At 38.0% G+C, this 27,333-nt stretch overlaps 2 protein-coding genes across 9 annotated transcripts in view; one reads left to right on the forward strand and one right to left on the reverse strand.

Annotated features, from left to right (window-relative positions):
* The window catches only part of REV3L (REV3 like, DNA directed polymerase zeta catalytic subunit), a 192,145-nt gene that overhangs the window by 158,202 nt on the left and 6,610 nt on the right, over positions 1-27,333 (forward strand). For 4 of the 8 annotated variants that reach the window (XM_070073697.2, XM_008263376.5, XM_002714920.6 and 1 more), the window contains 7 exons: positions 507-615; positions 2,833-3,039; positions 10,456-10,565; positions 19,073-19,187; positions 24,677-24,814; positions 25,992-26,182; positions 26,752-26,998. In XM_070073697.2, the coding sequence (XP_069929798.2) occupies positions 507-615; positions 2,833-3,039; positions 10,456-10,565; positions 19,073-19,187; positions 24,677-24,814; positions 25,992-26,182; positions 26,752-26,998 (1,117 nt within the window). Of the gene's footprint in view, positions 1-506; positions 616-2,278; positions 2,406-2,832; positions 3,040-10,455; positions 10,566-19,072; positions 19,188-24,676; positions 24,815-25,991; positions 26,183-26,751; positions 26,999-27,333 lie in introns of all 8 variants that reach the window. The other 4 variants (XR_011388583.2, XR_011388582.2, XM_051855405.3 and 1 more) reach the window with 4 other exon arrangements.
* SLC60A2 (solute carrier family 60 member 2) overlaps positions 16,865-27,333 on the reverse strand; it is a 62,507-nt gene continuing 52,038 nt past the window's right edge. The window contains exon 4 of the mRNA XM_089333794.1: positions 16,865-17,047. Coding sequence (XP_089189920.1) covers positions 16,941-17,047 — 107 coding nt within the window. The 3' untranslated portion in view covers positions 16,865-16,940. The remainder of the gene's footprint in view (positions 17,048-27,333) is intronic.

Genomic DNA, 27,333 nt, shown 5'->3' on the forward strand with positions numbered 1-27,333 from the left:
CATAAGAGTAGATATTTATATTGAACTGTAAGAAATAGTCTTCCTTTACCATGACTTCTATGTATTGAGACCAGATGCTCTGATTTTGGTCTGTAGTATACTCACTCCTTCAGAGAAAGCATTTCTGGAAATTACATTGGTAATCCTGTCTTTATCGAGAACAGGAATTTGGAAAAGTTATTTACAATCTTTTCATTTAAGTTTTGAATTTTTCTTTAAGGAATAAAGTAATTATATGTTGAGTTGAAATTTAATATTTCAGTACATATTTTGTCATAAATTATAGCATAGTGCTATTTAAGAAATGTTCCTTTTGATAAATTATGAATTATTTAAAGAACTACTTTTTGGTAATAGAAAAGTGTTTCACCTCAAGCCAGTTATTCAAGGTAGATATTATCAAGCATATAGATTCATGTTTGAATGTTTGAAGATTCCTAAAATTGCCTAAAATCTGTAAGCTATGATTTCAGAAAGTGTCTCCTTAATATTTTCTTTCTTAATAGGTATGATGAGTTCAAATTTGGCTGTACCTCTCTAAGAATACCTCCAGACTTACTTTACCAAATTAGGCATGATATCACAGTGTCACCCAATGGAGTAGCTTTTGTCAAGGTAATACTCTCTTGTAAATGAAAGAATTCAACTATGGCTTAACTTTTGGAGATCTAACAATGGTTTAAATATTGGCACATAGCAGAAACAAAAACAATGTTTTCCTGAATAGTTTATCCCCAAAAACCAAAGATACAGCAGTCTTCTAACAGATCACTCTGGGGGAAGAAATCATCTTCTTTCGCTTAAATTTAGCATAAAAATTTTTAATTACTGAATTTTTATTGATGAAATATTTACAAACATGAATTCATGTACATGTGTACCTTCTGCCCTCTTGTTAGAATCTGTTATACATAATAGTAGTTTGAGATGGAAAGTTATCTACAAAAATTCTAATTGCTATAATGTGTACACTCTACTTATTCTACATTTTAAATTAAGACTGTTGTAGAAATAGCAGTACTCATATACTCACTATACATTCATTGATTGCATCTGTAAGAAGATAATAACAAGGTCCCTTTTTGTCCTCTCTTAACTCCCTCAAAAGAAACTGAGGACCCTCATAAATGAATAAGCTAAAGACAAATAGGGGAGCTCTAGGAGAAGATTATATCGTCTCTCTTATGCCAGCTTCGTTCCTTTCTTTCCTATTTCTTTAGCAGTGAGTCAGTTAGTCACGAGACAGTAGGGTGGTTGATTGGAGAGTGGACCCCAGCAGCCCTGAAATTCATTCTCGTATATTTATCAAAAGTAGCAGTATTCTCTGCCAATAAGAGGGAATGCTAACTTAAACTTAGCAATTTAGAGATGAGGAACGTTTTCATCAGAGTTCAGGGTATATTCCTTTTAAGAAAATTTCCAGAGAATGATATAGGTGAACACCTATTTGGAGAAATGGGAATAGACCTTTTTATTATTAAATGTTGTCCCACATTTAAAAAAAAAAATCAGTTCTCAGGTGCAGGATTTGGTGTAGCAGTTAAGATGCTGCTTGGAACATATATAGGCCATATCTGAGTGCCTGGATTCAAATCCCAACTCCACTTCCCATCCCAGCGTCCTACTGATGCACACCCTAGGAGGTATGCATTAGCAGATGGTGATTCAAGTGGTTGGGTCTCTGCTACCTATGGGAGACCCAGATTAAGTTCCCATCTCCTGGCTTCAGCATGGCCCAGCCCCCACTGTTGTGGGCCTTTTGGGGTTGAACCGGTGAACAAGAGATAATATTTCTCCCTCTCTCCTCCACCCAAATAAACTAATAAATACTTTTTTTAAAAAAAGATTAGTGTTCACACCACATAAATTTCTGCATTTTTGTTTCCTTTTTTTATATTACTTTTTAAAACATTGTGGCTGCTTCAAAGGGTACACCAAATGAATAGGGTTAGAATAAATATCTCCTTGTGTCCTTACTTCTCAGATTATCCTATTAAATCCCTTTAAAAGCATTTTTAAAACTTAAATGTACACTTTTATCTAATATATAAAGCTCAAGAGTGTAACTGTCCTGTACCTGAGGTTCTGAGTATATTCAATCTGACATGCATTACCTTGCACGTGTCTGTGAGTCATCATCAAAGTTAATACTATTTTGTGGTTTTCATTCCTACTGGAGTTCTCATAAATTCTCCCTAGTCTTGATTAATACAAATGATTTATATTTTTTTTTGGCATCAACAAATTTTATCACCTCACTATTCATCCCCTCTTCCAGATTGCTAATAAATATAGGCCGGAGGGGATGGCTTAGTGGTCTAAGCATCAGATTTGAAATACCTAGAGTCCCTGGAACTACAGGTTTGAATGTCAGCAGAGTCAACCCAGCTCATCATTCTTCCAAGGTAGATAAATCGAGTTCCATGCAGATTGCTGTGTGGGGTCATTAGGATGAGATTTTTAAAAACTGAGGTTGGTTATGAATGGTACAAGTCCCGTGTGTCTTTCTGAAAGAATGGGGGTTTTGATCAAAGTTGTGAACATTTCCCTCCAAACTTGTTGTACAGTCACATATGTACTAGTCAACATCCTCCTCCCTGGAGGTCTCTGAACTCACATAGTAGTGCTACATTAGATTTTTAGGCAAAAAATGCTCTTCAGAAGAAATAAAAAGTGATGATTTTGTATTGACCACTAGTCCTGTGGCTGTTCAGCTGTTAGCATATTTCAATTCATGATAGTTGGCCATTATTATACATTGTGTTTCCTTCTTAATTATATAAATCTATAATGTTTGAGGGATGCTGAACATTGTTTTCTCCTTTCTGATAGCCTTCAGTAAGAAAGGGCGTGCTGCCAAGAATGCTTGAAGAAATTTTGAAGACTAGGCTCATGGTGAAGCAATCAATGAAGGCTTACAAACAAGACAGAGCCCTATCACGAATGCTTAATGCACGTCAGCTAGGACTTAAGCTGATAGCAAATGTCACATACGGCTATACATCTGCAAACTTTTCTGGGAGAATGCCATGCATTGAGGTAAGTGACACCAATTTATAGTTTTTTCAAGTGAAACTATAGCAACATTAAATGGATGCCTGTTCATGAAATAAATTCAATTTTATTTTTATTTTTTATAGAAAGCTTTTATTTAATAAATATAAACTTCACAAGTACAACTTTTGGATTATAGCAGTTCTTCTCCCTGTACCTGCCCTCCCACCACCAAACTGTCCCACCTCCTACTCCCTCTGCCATCCCATTCTTCATTAATAATTATCTTTATATACAGAAGATCAACTCCATACTTAGTAAAGAAGAAATTCTATTTTATTTTGAAAATTTAGATGAAAGGGCTTCATTTACATGACCATGGATCAGTTTTCCTCAAACTGGGACTATAAACATATATATTCATTGGAATTTATGGGTTTTCTCTAGGAAACTCTGTGTCTATATCTCAATGATAATTCTAGAAATTAGCATATATATATTTCTGGATGCCACTTTTACAGCAGTATTCACAACAATTTTGATACTAAATAATTCCTTTTAATAGTTATATTGCTTTGAACAAGTATCAAAATAAAAATCACTGCATATTTACTAGTGTACCAGTGTGATTCAAAGTAAAACCTTTCTTTTGCAGTGATCAGTGACAATCAACATTTTATAAAATGAAAGCAATTTTAAATGTTTGACATAAATATAATATAGTATGAGGATAATATTATTTACTACTGGTTGAGAAAAGAACAGATGTAAACTTGTTATGTTGATGCTATTTTCATGCCATATGCAAGCCAGAGGTCATTATGGTATACCATATTTTCAGTAGTTTGGTAGGAGAGAAGCAAGGTAAGGATGAAATAAACTGGACCCCAAAAGTCCATGCAAGGTAAACAGTGGCATATTCACATTGAGAACAGCAGAATGCTGTTTATAAGGACAAAACAATATTGTTAACTTGAATTTTTTGGTAAAATGATTTTGTTTGTGCTGCATTTATTTTTTGGTTTTGTAGTTATACTATAAAGGCTATAAGCTATAAGTTTGTGTCTGGTCTTTGTATATTTCTCTAGAACCAAAAAAGTATTTTTATATATTACAGAGTTTTATTACATTTGAAAAATAGTGATCTATATGACTTAGTAGAAAAAATGGATTTTATGTTGCTGACATAGAACCAAAATATCAAATCTTTTCTTAGGCCATTTCCACATACTCCTAATTTCTTCCCATTTTAAAATGGTTTCTTGGCCGGCACCAAGGCTCAATAAACTAATCCTCCACCTAGTGGCGCCGGCACACCAGGTTCTAGTCCTGGTCGGGGCACCGGATTCTGTCCAGGTTGCCCCTCTTCCAGGCCAGCTCTCTGCTGTGGCCCAGGAAGGCAGTGGAGGATGGCCCAAGTGCTTGGGCCCTGCACCCTCATGGGAGACTAGGAGAAGCACCTGGCTCCTGCCTTCGGATCAGCGCGGTGCACCGGCCGCAGCGCGCTGGCTGTGGCAGCCATTGGTGGGTGAACCAAGGGCAAAAAGGAAGACCTTTCTCTCTGTCTCTCTCTCTCTCTCTCACTATCCACTCTGCCTGTCAAAAAAAAAAAAAAAAAAAAAAAAAAAAGGTTTCTTAATGTATTTTGATAACAAAGCGATGTGAAATATCTCGGTATATTTTGTGCTACTATAACAGCATATTTGTACTGAGAAGTCCAAGAATGAAGGGCCACATCTTGCAAAGGCCTTGCTGCATCATCCCATGGCAAAAGGCAGAAGGGCAAGAGAACACACATGCAAGAGGAAAGAGGCCAAACTCATCCTCTTTGGAATTCACACCCATAATAACTAACCCATTCTCTCAATAATGATGTTAATCTGTTGATGAGGATATGACCCTTATGACCTAATCATCTCTTGAAATTCCCACCTCTTAACACTGGTGTGTTAGGTATAGTTTCCAACACTTGAATTTTGAAGGAAATATTCAAGCCATAGCAAGCAATACATATTTAAAAATACATAAATATGGAGCTGGTGTTGTGGCAATTAACCTGCCACTTGCAACACTAACATCCCATATAGGAGTACCCATTTGAAGCTCAGCTGTTCTACTTCTAATTCAGCTTCCTGCTAATGCATCTGAGAAGGAAGCCATTATGCCCAAGACGTGGGCCCCTGCCACCCATTTGGGAGACTTGGATAGAATTTCTGGATCTTGGCTTCAGCTTGGCTGTTGAGGTCATTTGAAGAGTAAACCAGTGGACAGAAGATCTCTTTCTGTCTCTCCCTTTCAGTTGCTCTGCCTTTCAAATAAATAAAAATAAATCTTAAAAAAAACATAAATATTATAACCTAGGAATTACTATAATTTGTGGGTAGAGGGTCTTGAACCAGCAGTGGAAATTTAGTAGTGTTCTGCCACTCCTACCTGGCATGGTGAAGTCTGACTGCCCAGCAACATGTCTCCTCAACGCTGGTTTTCTCAGATATCCTGAAGTTAATAATGCCTGTGAGTATGTGTTTGGCACATTGTCATATGCCAACTTCTCAACAGTAAAATGTTTTGTTAATTTCTATGTGAAATCATGAGTGGAAAAATGACTAACAGAAAGACTCTAATGAATAAGAAGTTAGAGCCAGTAGAATAAAAAGGGAAACTACCAGCCACATTTAAAAAGGGGAGTGGGAGGGGAGGACAGGGGAAATGAAGGAATTACTGACTGTGGTTATGTGCCTTCCTTCAGGGAACATACAATCAAAAATATTTGTCAGTGCAGTCATGATCACAAAAAATGCTAGATTGAAGCCAGCTAAGCCTCCACCTGTGGCACCAGCATCCCATATGAACGCCAGTTTGTATCTTGGCTGCTTCTCTTCCTATCCAGATCTCTCCTATGGCCTGGGAAAGCAGCCTAAGATGGCCCAAATGTTTGGGCCCCTGCACCCATATGGGAGACCTGGAAGAAGCTCCTGGCTTTGGATGGGCCCGGCTCTGGCTGTTGTGGCCATTCAGGGAGTGAACCACCGGATGGGAGATCTTTGTCTCTGTCCTTCTCTCTGTAACTCTCTCTCTCTCTCAAATATTAAATAAGTCTTTTTTTTTTTTTATTTGACAGAATTACAGACAGTGAGAGAGAGAAAGGTTTTCCTTCCATTGGTTCACTCCCCAAATGGCTGCAACGGACGGAGCTGCACCGATCAAAAGCCAGGAGCCAGGTGCTTCTTCCTGGTCTCCCATGCAGGTGCAGGGCCCAAGCACTTGGGCAATCCTCCACTGCTTTCCCATACCACAGCAGAGAGCTGGACTGGAAGAGGAGCAACTGGGACTAGAACTGGTGCCCATATGGGATGCCGGCGTCGCAGGCCAAGGATTAACCTAGTGAGCCATGGCACAGGCCCCAACAATCTTTAAAAAAAAAAAAAAAAGCTAGATCAGAGAATAACAGAAAACTTTGTAAGCAAGAATTTCTATAAGAAGAATAAAGAGAATGAATAATATAATTAATTGTTGTAGGTCAGAGGCTGGCACTGTGGCACAGCACCTGCAATGCCAGCATCTGTATGGCCACTGCTTTGAGTCCTGGCTGCTCCACTTCCCATGCAGCTCCCTGCTGATGTGCCTGGAAAAGCACTGGAGGATGGCCCAAGTTTTTGGGCCCCTGCCGCCCACATGGGAGACCCAGATGAAGCTCCTGGCTCCTGGCTCCTGGCTTCGGCATGGCCCAGTTATGGCCATTGCAGCCATTTGGGGAGTGAACCAGAGATGGAAAGCTTGCTCTGTCTCTCTCTCTAATTCTGCCTTTCAAATAAATAAATAAATATTTTGAAAAAAGAATTATTGCAGGTCAGTGTCATGATCTCAGATGATTATTATCATTGACTTATAATTTAAAATTTTCTGTGTTCACATTTTTCTCCTAATCTACTAACTTCATATTTATGATGGAGATATATGTGATATTTTTTCAACTGACTGAACATCATTTCTCCTTTTTATTTCTTTTCAGATAATTCATTTTTACTTGAAATGTTTTTCCTATTATGACTTTCCAGAGACCCAGCCATTGTCTAATTTGTGAAACCAATTATTTTTCTCTTTTTAAATCTTCTCTTAGCCCTGTAATTCAGTAATATTTTTCAAATTAGGAATCCGGTACAAAGTAGAAGAATCACTTTATTTATTTTTTAATAAATAGATTTTTTAAAGATTTATTTGTTTATTTGAAAGAGTTAGAGAAGGAGAGACAGGGAGATCTTTTATCCACTGGTTCATTCCCCATATGACCACAACAGCTAGGGCCGTGCCAGGCCAAAGCCAGGAGCAAGGAAGCCAGGAGCCTCTTCTGGGTCTCCTAGGTGGATGCAGGGGCCTAGGGACTTGGGCCACCCTCTGCTGCTTTCCCAAGCTAATTAGCAAGGAGCTGGATGGTAAGTGGAGCAGCCAGGACTTGAACTGGTGTCCATGTGGGATGCTGTCACTGCAGGCCGTGGCTTAACCTGTTCCACAGCATCAGCCCCAGAATCATTTAATTATCACTCCTTCCCTTTCCTCTAGTGCTGCCTAATCTTTCATGCTGGATGGTCTTCAAGGGCAGCTGCCACAGTTCTTACTCTTCCAGGTGTAATTTAAATGGGTCAGAGTAAGCACCATTAGACATATATTGAAGATCAGTATGTATATATGTGTTTTTATTTGAGGGCAGGCATTTGACATAGCAGTTTGGACATCACTTGGGATGCCAGCATCCCCTACTGGAGTGCCCGAGTTTAAGTCTTGGCTCCACTCCTGATTCTTGCTAATGCATACCCTAAGAGGTAGCAGTTGATGGCTCAAGTGCTTGGATCCTCCCACCCATGTGGTAGACCTCGACGGAGTCTGCTCCAGATGTTGAAGGCATTTGAGGATTGAACCAACAGATGAGAAGAATGCACTCGCTTGTGCTTGCATTCTCTCTTACACACCCCTCTTCAAGTAAGTTAAACAAAAACATTCTGAATAGATTTGTTTTAAAAAATATCTTTGACTTTGACACTAGGATGGCTCACCTGTCCAGCTATTTGCCCTCACATGTTCAAAAGTTGACTGTTTGAAAGTTGCTGCAGATGGCAGATTGAAGATTTTACTCAAACTTGAGTTTCAAGTAGATAATGAGATTTTTTAATGTATAATTCACATTCTCAAGGTTTTCTAATGTATTCAGATATCAACAGAATTCATGATCTTAATTTTTTTAAATATGTATTTATTTATTGGAAAGGCAGAATTAGTGAAAGAGCTATCTTCCATCCGCTGGTTTACTCCCCAAATGGCCAAAACGGCCAAAAGTGGGCCAATCCGAAGCAAGAAGCCAGGAGCTTCTTCCAGGTCTGCCAAGTGGGGGGAGGGGCCCAAGCACTTGGGCCATCTTCTACTGCTTTTCTGGGCACATTAGCAGGGAGCTGGATTGGAAATGGAACAGCCAGAACTTGAACCAGTACCCACCCATATGGGATGCCGGCACTGCAGATGCTGGCTTTACCCACTATGCTACAACACTGGCCCCTATGATTGTAATTTAAAGCCTAAATTAAGTTTCTGCTACCAGTTTTCTTATTCCTTTATTTATATGTGTAATATTTGTAGTGCTACATTAAACAGCCTTTTATTTTTAAAATTTTATTACTTTCATATCAGAAGCAGAGAGATAGACAAAAAGAGCTACCATCTGCTGGTTCACTCCCCTTAAATGTCTGCAATAGCCAGGGCTGGACCGGGACTACAGTTCAGGTTTCCTATATGAGTGGCAAGAACCTAGTTACTTGAACCATAATCACTGCCTCCCTGGGTCTGCATTAGCATAAAACTGGACTTGGAAGATGGTAATTGAACGCAGGCACTCCAATATGGGATGTGAGCATTAAATCGCTAGGCTAAACACCTGCTCCCAGCTTTTTAAATAATATTCAATTCCACATTAGTTCAGGTAATTCAGATATTATAATAAAGGGGAAAGGATCATTATTACTACTGTTTGCCTCTTCACACAAAAAAGATAAAACACACATTTCTTTCTTTAAAATTGCAAAAGGAATTCTCCCTTTATGTTGAATGTCAGTTTTTCTTAACTCTTAGCTTTGAGTTTAATAAATGAAATACCAATGCTATACAACCTCTTTCATTAACTGTAAAATTTGATGAGCATGCTTCTCATATTTGTTTGTTAGCTTCTGCCATGATCATTGTTAAAATTCACTAAACATTGGGGCTGGCTCTGTGGCGCAGTGGGTTAACAACTGGGCCTGAGGTGCCGGCATCCCATGTGGGTGCTGGTTCAAGACCTGGCTGTTCCACTCCCGATCCAGCTCTCTGCTGTGGCCTGGGAGGGCAGCAGAGGATAGCCCAAGTCCTTGGGACCCTGCACCTGCGTGGGAGACCCAGAGAAGGCTCCTGGCTCCTGGCTTCAGATCCATGCAGCTTTGGCCTTTGCAGCCAATTGGGGAGTGAGCCATCGGATGGAGGACCCTCTGCCTCTGCCTCTGCCTCTGCCTCTCCCTCCCTCTCCCCTCCCTCTCCCTCTCCCTTCCCCTCTCCCTTCCCCTCCCCCTCCCCCTCCCCCTCCCCATCCCCCTCTCCCTCCCCGTCCCCCTCTCCCTCTGCCTCTGCCTCTGCCTCTGCCTCTGCCTCTCCCTCTCCCTCTCCCTCTCCCTCTCCCTCTCCTCTACTGTGTGGCTCTGATTTTCAAATAAATGAATAAATCTTTTTTAAAAAATTCACTAAACATCAATAAAAAAAACTGTTGATAGATATATAACTAACTACTTGATTTAAATTGAGCATGTATATTTTTCCTTGTTCAGCATTAACTTTAATGATATTCAAAAACATGTACACTCTAAAAATTTTGAGATACACATATACATACTTGTGCACACACAGTAATTTCCTGCCAAATTGATTATAAAAACATCCTTGAATAAGCAAAACTTATTCTTCCAAGAATCAGATTTAGCTGTGTGTCTTCTAAAATTACAATCCATTGTACTTAGTAGGTGAAATAAAAAAAGAAGTCTGTATGTTGATTCGTTCTTTCTTTTAAATTCTTCATCTGATCTTATGGAAAAAATGATTATATTGATGGGTATTTTTATTTTTTACATTCTTTTCTCATTTCTCAAAACATTTAGTAATTAAATATTACTGTGGTACTTCAGAAAGTTCATGGAAAAACAGCATTTAGAGATAAGTTCTAGTGCAAAAAGTTTTGAAATCCAGGCATGCTTTCTTTATGATATGCATTTCCATGAGCTTTTTTGACACCCCCCCCCCCCGAAATGGGTGGATTTCAAAAATTTTGCACCAAAATAACCTTATGTCTTAATTCCATTTTCCCTGGACTCTTTGAAACATCATCTTCTATGTTATGGACTTAAATTGAGTTGTGTGAAGAAATATTTTCCAATGTGTCTGTTCCAACAGGTTGGTGATAGTATCGTCCACAAAGCCAGAGAGACTTTGGAACGAGCTATTAAACTGGTGAATGATACCAAGAAATGGGGTGCTAGGGTTGTGTATGGAGATACCGACAGGTAATGGATTTTTGGGTTATATTTGTCTTTTTTACATCTCTTCAAATCTTCATTATTTGAAGTGGTTTAAGGGCAGTTTTTTCTAAAACTTAGAGTACTACCTAAGTCTTTTTCCAGTCCATACGATCTCATGATCAGAGTTAACACAGGTTCTGATTTATCAGATATTGCCTTAAGAAACAGAAAAAGTAGCTGTACTGAGCCACAGACCAAAGATTTCCTGGAATCCCCCTAGGTGGCTCTGCAAAGAAAATACACACAGGACTCTAGTCTGTTTAAAGAAATGGTTTTTAACATCAGTAATTAAACATTGTTGCAGCTCTGTGACTTTGAATGTGTATCTTAAACTATTTTTAAAGGACAGTTGACAAAGATACGGTTAGCTTTTCATTAGGCCCAAAAATGTGTCGCCCTTCTTATAAGAGAAGTGCACGGAAGCAAATACAGTTTTTCATTTGATTTACAGAAGGTTGACAGACCTCCTCAAGCCCATCTTTATGTCCTGGCAAAGAACAGGACTGGACTGCCTTTGAATCCTGAATTAATAATCCAACTTGCTTTTTTCCTTCTTTCCTTGCTTGCTGTTTTTCAGGACAGTTAGTTACATAACATCTTATTTATATGCTTCTTAAAATTCTTCTAGAGTAGGTATCATGAAAATTCCTTGGAGTCTGAAATTTTTTTTCATATTGAGGGCTGTCACAGTGTGATCCTGCTAAAAGCACTTGCCTCAGGACCTCTGTTAACTTCATAGTCCAACAGAGCAACAGAAGAAAATTCTTCTGATTGTTAAAAATAGCTTGTAAATGGGGCCAGTGCTGTGGCACAGTGGGTTAAAGCCCTGGCCTGAAGCGCCAGCATCCCATATGGGTGCCATTTCTAGTCCCAGCTGCTCCTCTTCCCATCCAGCTCTCTGCTATGATCTTAGAAAGCAGTAGAGGATGGCCCAAGTGCTTGGGCACCTGCACCCAGGTGGGAGACCCAGAAGAAACTCCAGGTTCCAGATTGGCACAGCTCCGTCTGTTGCGGCCAACTGGGGAGTGAACCAGTGGATGGAAGACCTCTCTTTCTGTCTCTGCCTCTCTCTGTAACTCTTTCAAATAAATAAAATAAATCTTTAAGAAAAAATTATACTATTTGAGTAGATACTGAATAAAGTATCTAAAAATGATAAATACCTTTTAAAAATAGCTTGTAAATAATAAATAGCTTATTAGTCTTTGAGCAGCATTTAATCTTTTCTTAAAAATATATGTATAATCAGCATAATTATATTAATGCTGAATGAGACTTTCGCTGCTTGCGGTGGCTGTTTCATTACCAGCAGGTGAGAATGGTTTCAAATTATCCAGGTCTTAATTATCCATATTCCCTATTGTTTATCATCAAACACCACTCCTTAGTTTGACTTTGGGTATTTCAGTGCTTTGTAAAATGACTTCTGGGTACCTGTGTAAAGCATAATTCTACAGCTTGTTAGCAGAACTCACTAAATATTTAGAGAAGTTAAACATTTAAACTGTTGAGTTTAATGCAGGGTCTGTATATGTCAGATGTTAACAACACAGAAGTTACCATGAATCTGTAGTTATGTTGTTTACTCTTTAAGATCTGTAAGGATTAAATCAAACCCAGAGACCAAATGTCAGAACTAGAACTTTGGTATTACTTAGACCAGCATTTTCCATACTCTTGGGAAAACCTTAGAAAGCCTTAGAATGTGCCTCAGGTGATGCTTAAGAACTAAAATTAGTCTAAGATCACCCAGCTGGTTAGTAATGGAGCCATAAGTTGGTGTTCAGCGTTTTGATTCCTAGCTAGTACTTTAACTGTATATCAGACTTCGTAGGTGTTTTATGATTCCAGGCAAGGAAATTTATTTGCAGTTTCATCAGTTCTTTTGGTCGCCATTCACTACCTGATCCATTCAACAAATTCTTATTGAAGTTTGTATGAAGACAATTCAGTGTAGCAGTGCATTCTCAACATTAACAGGATCACCTAGCAGAGTACAAATAAGTTCAAGGAGGCAAAATAATCTCAGTATGATAGTTGTTGGTCTTGCAGAACTTAACCCTACCCAACAGTATTTTATTTCCTACTAATTACTTTCTCTTGTTAAATTTCATTTTTTTTAGCTTTTATTTAATGAATATAAATTTCCAAAGTACAGAATATGGATTACAATGGCTTCCCCCCCATAACGTCCCTCCCACCCACAACCCTTCCCTTTCCTACTCCCTCTCCCCTTCCATTCACATCAATTCATTTTCGTTTCTCTTTATATACAGAAGATCAGTTTAGCATATGTTAAGTAAAGATTTCAACAGTTTGCTCCCACACAGAAACATAAAATGAAAAATACTGTTTGAGTACTAGTTATAGCATTAAATCTCAATGTACAGCACATTAAGGACAGAGATCCTACATGAGGAGTAAGTGCACAGACACTCCTGTTGTTGACTTAATAAATTGACACTCTTGTTTATGGCATCAGTAATCACCCTAGGCTCTTGTCATGAGCTGCCAAGGCTATGGAAGCCCCCTGAGTTCACTGACTCTGATAATTTTTAGACAAGGCCATGGTCAAAGTGGAAGTTCTTTCCTCCCTTCAGAGAAAGGTACCTCCTTCTTTGATGACCTGTTCTTTTCACTGAGATCTCACTCGCGGAGATCTTTCATTTAGGTTTTTTTATTTTTTTTCCAGAGTGTCTTGGCTTTCCATGCCTGAAATACTCTCATGGGCTTTAAAGCCGGATCCGCATGCCTTAAGGGCTGATTCTGAGGCCAGAGTGCTGTTTAGGACATCTGCCATTCTATGGGTCTGCTGTGTATCTCACTTCCCATGTTGGATCATTCTCTCCCTTTTTGATTCTATCAGCTAGTATTTGCAGACACTATTCTTGTTTATGTGATCCCTTTGGTTCTTAGTCCTATCATTATGATCAATTGTAAACAGAAATTGATCACTGGGACTAGTGAGATGGCATTGGTACATGCCACCTTGATGGGATTGAATTGGAATCTCCTGGTATGTTTCTAACTCTACCGTTTGAGGTAAGTCAGCTTGAGCATGTCCTGAATTGCACATCTCTTCCCTCTCTTATTCCCACTCTTATATTTAACAGTGATCACTTTTCAGTTAAGTTTCAGCACTTAAGAAGAATTGTGTATTGATTACAGTAAACAGTCAGGAAAGTGAAGAGACAACCAACAGAATGGGAAAATATATTTGCAAACTATGCAACTGATAAAGGGTTGATAACCAGAATCTACAAAGAAATCAAGAAACTCCACAACATCAAAATAAAAAACCCACTTAAGAGATGGGACAAGGACCTCAATAGACATTTTTCAAAAGAGGAAATCCAAATGGCCAACAGACACATGAAAAAATGTTCAAGATCACTAGCAATCAGGGAAATGCAAATCAAAACCACAATGAGGTTTCACCTCACCCCAGTTAGAATGGCTCACATTCAGAAATCTACCAACAACAGATTCCCACTGTTGGTGGGAATGCAAACTGGTCAAGCCACTATGGAAGTCAGTTTGGAGATTCCTCAGAAACCTGAATATAACCCTACCATTCAACCCAGCCATCCCACTACTTGGAATTTACCCAAAGGAAATGAAATTGGCAAACAAAAAAGCTGTCTGCACATTAATGTTTATTGCAGCTCAATTCACAAGAGCTAAGACCTGGAACTAACCCAAATGCCCATCAACAGTAGACTGGATAAAGAAATTATGGGACATGTACTCTATAGAATACTATACAGCAGTCAAAAACAACGAAACCCGGTCATTTGCAACAAGATGGAGGAATCTGGAAAATATTATGCTGAGTGAATTAAGCCAGTCCCAAAGGGACAAATATCATATGTTCTGCCTGATCGGCAACAACTAACTGAGCACCAAAGGGGAAACTTGTTGAAATGAAATTGACACTATGAGAAACAGTGACTTGACAGGCCCTTGTCCTGACGGTTGATGTACAATGTAATACTTTATCCATTTTAGTATTTTTTTTTTTGTTCTAGTACTATTGGTTGAACTCTGTAATTAACACACAATTATTCTTAGGTGTTTAAATTTTAACTGAAAAGTGATCCCTGTTAGGAATTTGGAAAACATTATGCTGAGTGAAATAAGCCAATCCCAAAGGGACAAATACCACTTATTCTCCTTGATAGGTGACAACTAACTGAGCACCAAAAAGGAAACCTGTTAAAGTGAAATGAACACTATGAGAAACGGTGACTTGATCAGCCCTCACCCTGACTGTTGATGAGCAACTTGATATGTTATCCCTCTTAGTATTTTTGTTTGTTTGTTCTACTTAAAAAATTTCATTTTTTTCCCCTTAGGAAGGTAATAGTGATAAAAGGTTGAGAAACCCTGCTCTAGAAATAATAGGTAATGTTTGGTTGAGTGAAAGTTTTCAACTGAGAGTTGAGATTTGGATTATCTTTCTAGATGATTTTATGGCTATTAATTAAGTCATTTAGCTTCTCCAGGGTTCAGCTGCCTCATCATCAGAATTAAGGAAATCTGATGGATGGCCATGATGAATGACCATTGCTTCCTACCAATTTTAGTAACAGAGGTTTAATGCATCTTGGTATCTAGCTAACGGAGATCAGTTACCAAAGCATGAAGGGTATTTTTCTCCTAAAGCTCTTACCATCCATTTAGAAAGTGTAACAAGTTAAGTACCTTGTGTTTAATCAGTTTTCCAACAATTACATAATTGATTGTCCAACAATTATTTCATATAACAGTAGTTCTCATATTTATCCCACCATAGTGGATAAATAAATATAGAATATATAATGTAAATAAATATAAATAAAATCTTTTTAAAAATTTTTAAAAAAGAAGTGGAGCAGCCGGGAGTCAAACTGGCACCAATATGAGATGCCAGCACTGCAGGAAGTGGCTTTACTTGCTGTGCCACAGCATCTTCCCCTTCAGTGACTCACTGAACTTCTGTTTTGAAAATCATTACTATAAAAGTGTACTTGAACTTCTTCACCCAAAGATGAATGTTATTTAGTAAATTAAAAGGACCAGTGACAGAGAAATAGAAATTCATTTTTATTTATTTATTTGAGAGGTAGAGTTACAAAGAGAGGGAGAGACTGAGACAAAAGTCTTCTATCCACTGGCTTAATCCCCAAATGGCCACAACAGCCAGAGCTGGGCCAATCCAAAGCCAGGAGCTTCTTTTGGTTTCCAACATGGGTGCAGGGGCTCGTGCACTTGGGCCATCTTCTACTGCTTTCCTGGGCCATAGCAGAGAGCTGAAGAGATCAGAAGAGCAGCCAGGATACAAACTGGCACTCATATGGGATGCCATCACTGCAGGTGGAGGCTTAACCTACTATGCCATAGTGCCAACCCTTAGAAATTCATTTCAAAACAGTCTTTCTTTTTGTAGGCTGGTCACCTCTATTCTTTACAGTGACCAAAAACTTCTCTGGCACTGTGGTGCAATGGGTTAAGCTACTGTCTGCAGTACCAGCATCCTATATGGACACCAGTTCAAGTCTAGCTGCTCCATTTCTGATCCAGCTCCATGCTGATGTGCCTGGAAGGCAGTGGATGATGACCCAAGTGCTTGGGCCCCTGCACCCACATGGGAGACCCAGAGGAAGCTCCTGGCTCCTGGCTTCGGCCTGGCCCAGCCCCTGCTGTTGCAGCCATTTGGGGAATGAGCCAGCAGATGGAGGATCTCTGTCTCTCCCTTTCTATAATTCTGGCTTTCAAATAAATAAATAAAACTTAAAAAGTAACCTATAATAATATACAATAGGACCTTGTGTTGAGCTTTATTTTTTTTTTAAACTTTTATTTAATGCATATAAATTTCCAAAGTACGACTTATGGATTACAATGGCTTTCCCCCCATACCGTCCCTCCCACCCACAACCCTCCCCTTTCCCACTCCCTCTCCCCTTCCATTCACATCAAGATTCATTTTCGATTATCTTAATATACAGAAGATCAGCTTAGTATACATTAAGTATGGATTTCAACAGTTTGCTCCCACACAGAAACATAAAGTGAAAAATAATAGATGATTTTTTTTAAATGATGATGAAATCAGAGCAGACCTATTGTCATGTTTAATCCCAGTGAGAGTGAGCTTTAGATCACAATAGAATGAATTATTATGAAATAGTAAAGGGGAACTTTGGGGTGTCATGAAGATGTTCTGTCTTGATTCTGGTTGTAGTTACACAAGTGTATACACCTGCAGGGTTGCCATAATGAAATATCACAGACTCGGTGGCTTAAACAACTGAAATTTTATTTTCTCACAGAGACGTTAATAGTCCAAGATTAAGGTGTTGGCAGGTTTGATTTCTCTTAAAGCCTTTCTCCTTGGCTCACAGATGGCTTCCATCTCACTGTGTCTTCCCATGGTCTTGCCTCTGCACAGGTATCCCTGGTACTTCTGTATATCCAAGCTTCATCTTTGAAGGACAGCAGTCAGATTAGATTAAGGCATGCTCTTACCAGCTTGTTTTAACTTGATCATCTCTGAATAATCTATTCCAAATCCAGTCACATTCTGAAATATTTGGTATTAGAACCTCAATATATGAATTTTAGGGGAATACAGTTCAGTCTATAACAAGTGTATACGTTTGTCAAAATTCGTGGAACTGTACATTTCTAATGTGTTCATTTTGTTATATGCTAAATATACCTCACTAGAGGTGATTTTTATTAAATAACCATTCAAAAGGAAATTCCATAATTTTTTTTAGTTTGTTTATTTATTTGAGAGGTAGAGTTACAGACAGTGAGAGGGGAGACAGAAAGAAAGGTCTCCCATCCGTTGGTTCACTTCCCAAATGGCCACAATGGCTGGAGCTGTGCCGGAGCCAGGAGCTTCTTCTGGGTCTCCCACGTGGGTGCAGGGGCCCAAGGACTTTAGCCATCTTGTACTGCTTTCCCAGGCCACAGCAGAGAGCTGAATGGGAAGAGGAGCAGCTGGGACTAGAACCAGTGCCCATATGGGGTGCCGGTGCCACAGGCAGATGATTAACCTACTGCACCACAGCACCAGCCCCCCATAATTATTTTTTAAAAAATAAGACTGTATTGGTTTAATGGAGCATGAGGTAGAACTAAAAAAGAAATACAAAAAGTGACCCAGATCATAGCCTTAGATGGAAGATAGAGTTAGCTGTCAAAGGCCCTTTTTTTCTGCCTTTGTGATTATAAAACTGATTTAGACAGTTTTTATTTTAAAGACCTTTTAGTTAAAAAAACCCAATAAAGTTTTTATTTTAAAGACCTTCAGTAAAATTGAATGAATTACTCCTTTTTAAAAAAACTTTTCATATTAGTCTCTACCATTAACTCTACAGTATTGGCAAAAAAATTTTTTTCCAGAGCAGACATCCAAATGGGATATTTTTCAAGGTCCTATAAAAATTTTTTTTAAGAAATATGAGATTGGTTTATATGGCTACACATAAGAATCTTAAAGCCATGTTTCAAGATGGAATCTCGAATATATTTAATAGGCATTATTTCTTTGGTGCTTGGATTGAAGTATATACTAAAATGTAAGCTTAACTAGATTTGGTGTTACAAAAATATACCTAATACTTTTGTTTCACCAGTTATTTCTGAGCATTTTTTGTGTTGATATTTTTTATGCATATCAGAAATCCTCACCTCTTTACCTGCACACACTGCTAGTGGGATTGCACATCAGAAGGATTCTGGAATTCAACTTGATGCTATCTTTCCAAAAACATTTTTACCGTATACCATTTGTCCAGAGATTTCACTTCTAGGAATTTGTTCTAAGGATATAATCAGAAGTGTGCCACATAATTATTTTAAATGAGATGTTAGGGAAGAAAAGAGTAAAACACCTGTAATATATACCCATATATGTTGAAACATAGTATAATTGTACATATAAAAGAATTAAGTTATATGGGGAAATGTTCAATATACACCATTTAATGGGAAAAGATTTGCAGAGACACATATTTGTAGTGTCTTTTTTTCTCAATGGTAGGATTACAAATGGCTATTTTCTTCTTTGTGCCTTTTTGTGTTTTGTAACTATTCTTCAGTGAACGTGTGTTTGCAAAAATGTGCTTTTTTAAAAGTTGAATTGTTCTGGAAAGAAATTTTTTCCCATAACACAAGTAAGTTTTTTATTTCTTTATAATCACATATTCTCTTATTTTATGATGGACTTAACTTTATGTCATACAGAACCTTAAAAGTGTAGGGATGACCCAGGACCCTTCTTGTCTCTTGCAATATCTGAGCCAATATGTTCAGCTCATCTAGAATATTGGATGTCTCAAACATATGTAACAAGGACTATGACTTCAGAAGTGACTTAGTATGGAAGAATAAGGGAGAGAAAAATGGTTTTGTTTGGTATTAGAGTATTAGGACAGTTATTCTTGATGATATTTTTCATTATAATGACCCAATACCCAACTCTGCTTTTAATCTCTTAGTATGTTTGTGCTACTGAAAGGAGCCACTAAGGAGCAGTCTTTTAAGATTGGTCAAGAAATTGCTGAAGCTGTAACTTCTACCAACCCTAAACCAGTGAAGTTGAAGTTCGAAAAGGTAAGAGGAATAGAAAATGAATAATCACATGTAAAATTCACATACTGGAGTGGACATTTGGCTGAGCAATTAACATGCCACTTGGATATTTGTCACAGTGCCTGGAATTGAGTCCTGGCTCTGCTAATGTGCAAACTGGGAGGCATCAGTTGATAGCTTAAGTGCTTAGGTCCCTGCCACCCACCCTGGCTTCAGCTTGGCTCAGCCCCAGCTGTTATAGGCATCTAGGTAGTAAACCAGTGGATGGGAGAGATTGTCTGTCTTTCTATCATCTCTCTGCTTTTCAAATAAAATTTGTAAAAATTATTTTATAAAATTTCATATACCTTGTTACTTTTATGACTGAATACATTTTCAGAATAATTAACAGTATATGGGTCCATAGAGTGTAAATTTGACTCAATTTCATAAAATTTTCTCAGATTTTTTAAAGTAATGTCTTTTCTTTAAGATTTTATTTATTTGAAATGTAGAGTTAGAGAGGGAGAGATCTTCCCATCCACTGGTTCACTCCCCACATAGCTGTAACAGCTAGGGCTGGGCCAGGCCAAAGCCAGGAACTTTTATCTGAATCTTCCACGTGAGTGCAGGGGCCCAAGGACTTGGGCCGTCTGCTGCTGCTTTCCCATGTGCATTAGCAGGGAGCTGGATCAGAAGTGGAGCAGCCAGGACTGGAACCCATGCCCATATGGGGTGCCAGCATTGCAGGAGGCAGCTTAACACACTATGCTACAACACTGGCCCCAAAAGTAATGTCTTCAACAAAATGAAGAATGTTCTAGTTAATACTGCTGTTGGCCACCCCAATAGCATTACTTATTGGTCTAAAAACAATCAGCATTTCATTCTCTCATAGATTTTATGGCTCAGGGGTTCAGAAGAGATGTACCAGGGTCCTCAGCTGGGAAGACTTAAAGGCTGGATGTGACCTGTCTGATAACTGGGGTAACCCAGTTGGCATCTAAGTACTGTGATGTCTAGTGGTAGGTGCTGGTAGATGGTGTGAACATCAGCTGAACACATATGTGGCCTTTCCCAGGCTGCCTGTTCTTCATATTATGGTGGCTAGGTTCTAGGAGTGAACATCCCAAAGACAGACAAAGAAATTTTGTTTTTTATGACACAGTCCCAAAACCACACAGTGTCACAGTCTCTTTAAATATAAGAAGAAAGAACAAAGATCTTATCTATTAATGGGAAGAATGTCAGAGTCCCATTGAAAGACCAGGTAGAATGGGAGATATTCTTTGCAAAGTATACTCTTGCTACAAGGACTTCTGACTCTTTTTGCTTTCCTTTAGATGTCAAATATATATTTCTTTATTTATAAAAAGATGTTATGCCTATGAGCTATGTGGAATGCAAAAAAGCGTAAGACATGATTCTGTCCTGTAAGAGCCAGTAATCTAAAAGGAAAGATTAGAAACATATGTAAGTGATCTCTTTTATTGTCAGTTTATAGAAAGTCTTATGAGTAGTAGTCTTCCTAAGCAATGTTAAGAATACAAGGGAAAGGAGGAATTGTGTCTTCTTGGGCTGGATGGTGAGATTCCATGTAGGAGGTAACATTGAACTATGTCTTGAAACATGGTTAAAATTTCAATAGACATGGGGCTGTAATCATGCACAGAAGAAACTGGGATGTAGAGACAGGGAGTCAGACAAGCACAATATGGGAATACAAAGTAGCAGATTAATGTGGAAAAAATTGAGATCAGACTGTAGAGAGTTTTGAATGTCAAGCTAAAGAGTTTCAATTTTTTCAATAAGGTTTATTGCCTTAGTCTGTTCTACTTTAACAGAATACCATAGATTGGATTATTTATAAAGAATAGAAACTTATTTCTCACAGTTCCAGGGTTTGCAAAGTCCAAGATCAAAGCACCAGCAATTGGTATCTGGTGAGTGTTGCTTTGGTGCATTGTTAGATAGTAGAAGGCAAAAAGGAATTAATTTTTTATCCCTCCATAAAGCTTTTTTGTTAAATTGTATACATTTTATTAATTAAATATTTATATAAGGTAAACAAATTTTATGTACTTCATATACACATATTTAACATAAAGCTCTTTCATAAGGGCACCTAATCAAGGTGGAGCCCTCATGACATAATTCCATTATAAAGGCTCTACCTCTTCATATCATCACATTGGCAAAACCTGAATTTTGGAGGAGATACATTTTAACCACAGCAGTTATCAAACAAGAGAATGACATGATCAGAGGTATTTCAGAATTGGCCTCACCATGGTGTACAAGATAGGTTAGAAAAGGGAGAGTCTGAAAACTCAGTGCCTCTTGTAGCTATCATAGCCTTAACTAGTGAAATGAAAAGAGAGAATACAAATTAATAAAGGACAATTCAAGAGCTGCTGAGAAAGAATGATGGGCAATACCTTAACGTGATTGATTTAGAAGAGCAGTGTGGAAAGCGTAGAAGAGGGAGAAATGAATAATAATAAAGTGAAGAGCTTGGAGAATAATACCATACACAAAAATGTACCTGAAATAGACTGAGCAATATAAAAACAAAAACTGCAAAACTTCCCAGAGAAAATATAAACATATGTCAAGAACTGTTAAGCATGTGTTTATGATGAATATTGAGCTTTAGTTTTGTTTTCTTGTATTATTTTTGGTTTGAGAATATGAAACAGCTGCCCTCAGAATATGAGTTGAAAGTGTTCCTCTTATCTTTTGAAAGAAAAAGTGTGTAAGATTGGTTCAATTAGTTATTCCTTAGTTGGCTGATGGCATTAACCAGTGAAGCTGCCTGAACCCGGAATTGTATTTGGGGGAATGTTTTTAATTACAAATTAAACCAGACACTAAACTGTTAAAATTTGCTTCATATTTCAGTTTTTGGTAACTTTTGGTTGTCAGTGCATGGGCTTGTCCATTCTAAGTTCTCAAATTTATTTTAACAAATTGCTCATTTTCCTTATTGTGATTTTATTACCCGTGGATCTTCAGTGATAGCCTTCTTTCATTTATAGTGTTAACTACTGTGTTCTTTCTTTCTTTCTTACTCATTGTAGCTAAAGATTTATCAGTTTATTGAGCTTGTTGAAGAACAGTTTCATTAATTTCCACTGTCACCTCCTTTCTATTTGCTTTTAGTTTGCTTTTCTTTTACTGTCTTAATCTGGAAGCCGGACTCTTTGATTTTGAACAAATATCCTTCTTTAATATAAGCATTTAAAGATGTAAATTTCCTTCTAAACTTGACATTAACTACAAATTTTCTTATTATCTACTTTCATTATCACTCATTTTCTTCAATGATAATGACCCATAGGTTATTTAGAAGTGTAAGTTCCAAATATTTATGGATATTCCAGAAATATTTTTATTGTTATTTCTGATACATTCTGCACTGTGGTCAAATAACATACTCAGTATGACTTCAGTGCTTTTAAGTTTATTGCAGTTTGTTTTTGGTCGATCATATGGTCTATCTTAGTGAATGTTCCATGTGACCCTGAAAAATTGTATTTTCCAGATATTGGGTAAAATGTCCTAAAATATTACTTAGGTTAAGTTAAGTGATAGTGTTTTGAAGACTTTAATATTCTTACTGGTTTTCTGTCATTTACTAAGAGAGGTGCTAAAGTCTCCAACTGTTATGAATTTGCATGAGTGTTTAGTTCTGTCCATTTCTATTTCTTGTATTTCAAGGTTCTCTTACTAGATGAATACACGTTTAGAATTATGAATCTTCTAATTGAATTGATACTTTTATCTTTGATAATATTCCTTGTCTCGAAATCTACTCTTTCAGATCTTAGTACAATTCAAAAAGTTCATGAGAAATGTTCATTACAAAAATTTTTCATATTTCTCAAATATTTTCATCAAAATAAAGTCCATTTTCCACAGACTTGAAGTACCTTCATATAACTACTCCAGTAGTTACAGTTTCTTTTGATTACAAGTTTATTTAAGGTTTACTTATCTGAAAGGGAGAATTAGAGACAGAGGCAGATAGAGAAATCTTCCATCCACTGGTTCACTCCCCAAATGGCTGCAACAGCTGGAGCTGGACCAATCCAAAACCAGAAGCCAGGAGCTTCTTCTGGGTCTCCCACATAGGTACAGGGGCCCAGGCGCTTGGACCATCTTCTACTGCTTTCCTAGGTCATAGCAGAGCTGGAACAGAAGTGGAGCAGCCAGGTCTTGAACTAGCATCCATAAGGGATGCCAGCACTTCAAGTGGCAGCTTTACCTGCCAGGCCACAGCACAGATCCCACAAGTTTATTTTGATACAAATTTCTTCTTATTTTCTTAAAGATTTATTTATTTATTATTTGAATGTCAGAGAGAGGAAGAGACAGAGAACTTCCATCCACTGGTTTGATCCCCAAATGGCCACAATGGCCAGGCTGAGCTAGGGAGAAGCCAGGAGCTTCATCCGGGTCTCCCATGTGGGTGCATTGGACCAAGCACTTGGGCCATCTTGCTCTGCTTTCCCAGGCATAATAGCAGGGAGCTGGATCAGAAGCAGAGCAGCTGGGACCCATATGGGATGCTGGCATTGCAGACAGCACCAGCCCCACAAAAAATCTTTAAATATACACATAATTTTTAATATGTATTTTTTGTGAACTGTTTGAAGATTTTATACACACACACACGCACACACATATATATATATACACACACATGGGTTTCAGATTTTTTTGCACCAAAATAAACTTGCCTTCTAATTCCATTTTCTGCAAACTTTTTGATGCCTCATACTTGCATAGAATATCTCTGAAAGAATACACAGAACATCGGTAACAGAGTGCCTATTTGGAAGAAGAAATAGAGGCTAAAGAACTTCTTGCTGTAAACTCTGTTAACTTCTTAATTTTGTACCAAATGTAGATGTTATTTACATTAATATTTAATTGTTTAAGACAATATGATAGGGGCCAGCGCTGTGGCACAGCGAGTTAAAGTCCTGGCCTGAAGCACCAGCATCCCATATGTCCCTGCTGCCCCACTTCTGATCCAGCTCTCTGCTATGGCCTGGGAAAACAGAAGATGGCTGAAGTCCTTGGGCCCCTGCACCCATGTGGGAGACCCAGAAGAAGCTCCTGGCTCCTGGCTTCGGATCAGCTCAGCTCCAGCCGTTGTGGCCATCTGGGGAGTGAACCAGCAGATGGAAGACCTCTCTCTCTGTCTCTTTCTCTCTTTCAAATAAATAAAATAAATCTTTAATTTAAAAAAAAGACTATGATAACTTTTGAGAGAGCAGTATTAGTTGAAGTAAGAGCAAAATTGATGTTAAAAAAAAAAAAAGGAATGAGTAAGTGGTAAATAAGTAAAGACAGTTCATTGTGCTTTCACCTCAGGTGTTCTGTCATGAACCTGTTGTCTTCTAATCATATTTAAAATGTTTTTATAGTTGACATTTGGTTAAAGAGAGCAGAAAGATACAAAAGTAAAATTCATTACAGGGAAAAAATAGTTATTTAGAACCATTTTGTTAATGTCACTATAGGTATATTTGCCCTGTGTTTTACAAACAAAAAAGAGGTATGTGGGTTACATGTATGAAACACTGGATCAAAAGGACCCAGTATTTGATGCAAAAGGAATAGAAACTGTTAGAAGAGATTCCTGCCCCGCTGTTTCTAAGGTAAGTTGTATCTATCTTGTTTTCATCTTTAAGAAATAAGTGACTATGAATGTGGTGAAAATGTAACCATCCTTTAAGTAAATGGAAGAACTCTATCTTGCATAATATATGTAACTATGGGAAGAACTGAAATTCAAGAATTTTATTTGATTTTACCTTTGGTTTCTGACTTCTTACCATGCCTTACATTTTATCAAAATTGCTAAAAAGGAAAACATAAACTTGATGAGAATTTCTTACCAACAGGCTTTATGGTATGGGAATGTATAGGCCCCAGTATTCAGAATAAGATATATATAGCACTTTGACCTGAAAGTTTCAAGTTTAAACCAATCTACTATATAAATCCACCACATGTTGGTCGTTTCCTAGTACAAATTTTATTAACACTATAAAAACACAAAGGGATGATTTTGATTTGATTACTGGTATTATTTGAGCTATGGCCAAATTAAGTCTTCTCTATAACAATAAAAAACACTACATGAAATCATGTCTGATTAGTTAAGAAAACTTACACATTTTTGTTGCTCATCACATAACAAATGTTTCATCTGCTATCACTCTGATACGATTTTCCTCAAATCATATGATATTCTATTTTCAGAAATGGTGGGGCAGGCATCGTGCTGCAGTGGGTTAAGCCACCACTTGGAATGCCAACATCCAGTATCAGAGTGTGGGTTTGAGTTTCTGCTCCCCTGCTTCTGATCCAGCTTCCTGCTAACATGCCTGGGAAGGCAGCAGTAAATAGCCCAAGTACTTGGGTTCCTGCAAGCCAAGTGGGAGACCCCATTACAATCTGTGGCTTGTGGTTTTGGTCTGGCCAAGCCCAGCCTGGTGTGTTGCAGACGTTTGGAGAGTGAACAAGCAGATGGAAAACCTCTCTCTGTCCTTCCTTCCCTCTCTCCCCCCACATTATTCCTACCCATCCATGCAACTACCCTTCCTCTTTCTTACTCTGCCTTTGAAATAAATAATTTTTTTAAAAAAATAGCCAGCTATATATAGTCTCCAAAGTATTTTCCAACTTCTAATTTTTACCCAATCATTTTAAGTAACAGATTATTTAAGTAAATCAGCAAGTTACCTAATAGTTATATAATTGAAAGTATTATAACAGCAGTGAAATATACTAGGGGATACTTTATGTGCATATCTTTTTGTTTATTTTAAGATACTTGAGCGTTCTCTGAAGCTGCTGTTTGAAACAAGAGATATTAGTCTAATTAAACAGTATGTTCAGCGACAGTGTATGAAGCTTCTGGAAGGAAAGGCCAGCATACAAGATTTTATCTTTGCCAAGGAATACAGAGGAAGTTTTTCTTACAGACCTGGAGCTTGTGTGCCAGCCCTTGAACTTACAAGGTAATGAAGCATGACAACAGGCATGGCCTTCAGTACCTAAGCAGTGTAGCCCTGGGGTTCCGCACAGACTTAGGAAGTGAGTGAAAACACACCTCACCTACCTGCCCAGACTCTCCACTGCCCACGAGGAGCCTCGCTGAAAGTGAATGCATGTTCCCCTCTACTCCTCTTCTGGGTCTCCCGAAGGAAACTAAATGCAGTTCAATTGTGACCTGATACAGAGCTTGTTTCCCCCACCCCCAGTCAGAATCACTAGGTCGTCTTTAATACTAATCTGCCAAACACTTAGGGGCTGCCTTTCTGGAATCAAATGTTTAACCAGATAACTTTGATCTCAGACCTTTATAGTATCTGTTAACTCATTTTCCAGGTAGCAATAATTTACAGGTAAGTTTTGAACTCTTCCAGCATATCCACCTGATGTAAACTAAGTAAAATGTATATAGTTTCTGAAGAAGTAATAACTCTTAAAGAGTTTTCATTGCTTCAGCATTTAATTCTGATTTAATGTGCTATAAAGATACTTCTGTGGCAGTCTTTGAGTATGTCTCTTATTTGGATTTGAATAGAAAAATGCTTACTTACGATCGGCGCTCTGAGCCTCGAGTTGGGGAGCGAGTGCCCTATGTCATCATTTACGGGAGTCCTGGAGTGCCACTTATCCAGCTGGTAAGGCGGCCAGTGGAAGTCCTGCAAGACCCGACTCTGAGACTGAATGCCACTTACTATATCACCAAGCAAATTCTTCCACCCTTGGCAAGAATCTTCTCACTTATTGGTATCGATGTCTTCAGTTGGTATCATGAATTACCAAGGGTAAGCTTACTGACTTGTACATGTGCTATACACTATAGAGAAACTTCACTTTAAGTAAAACCTTAAGTTTTATAGGAAATTTATATTTTGCAAGGAGCAAAGCAGACCATCTTTTATCCTAAATTGGCAAAGACACCATATTCTTCTGGTTTCCTAAAAAAGAAACTTGAGAAGTTGTCTACAGATACCTTCCCAGCTTCTATCAGGCTGGCCAAATTATAGAAATATTAAAATAAATCCCATAGCTATTTCAGTGGTAAATACTGAGCTACAAAATATCTCAGAGCAAACCAGCTAATAAAATAAATGAATAAAAATAAATAAATAAAATGAAA

The sequence above is a fragment of the Oryctolagus cuniculus genome, chromosome 5, assembly GCF_051225735.1.
Source record: "Oryctolagus cuniculus isolate XC-2025 breed Fujian yellow rabbit chromosome 5, ASM5122573v1, whole genome shotgun sequence".
Lineage (NCBI taxonomy): Eukaryota > Metazoa > Chordata > Mammalia > Lagomorpha > Leporidae > Oryctolagus > Oryctolagus cuniculus.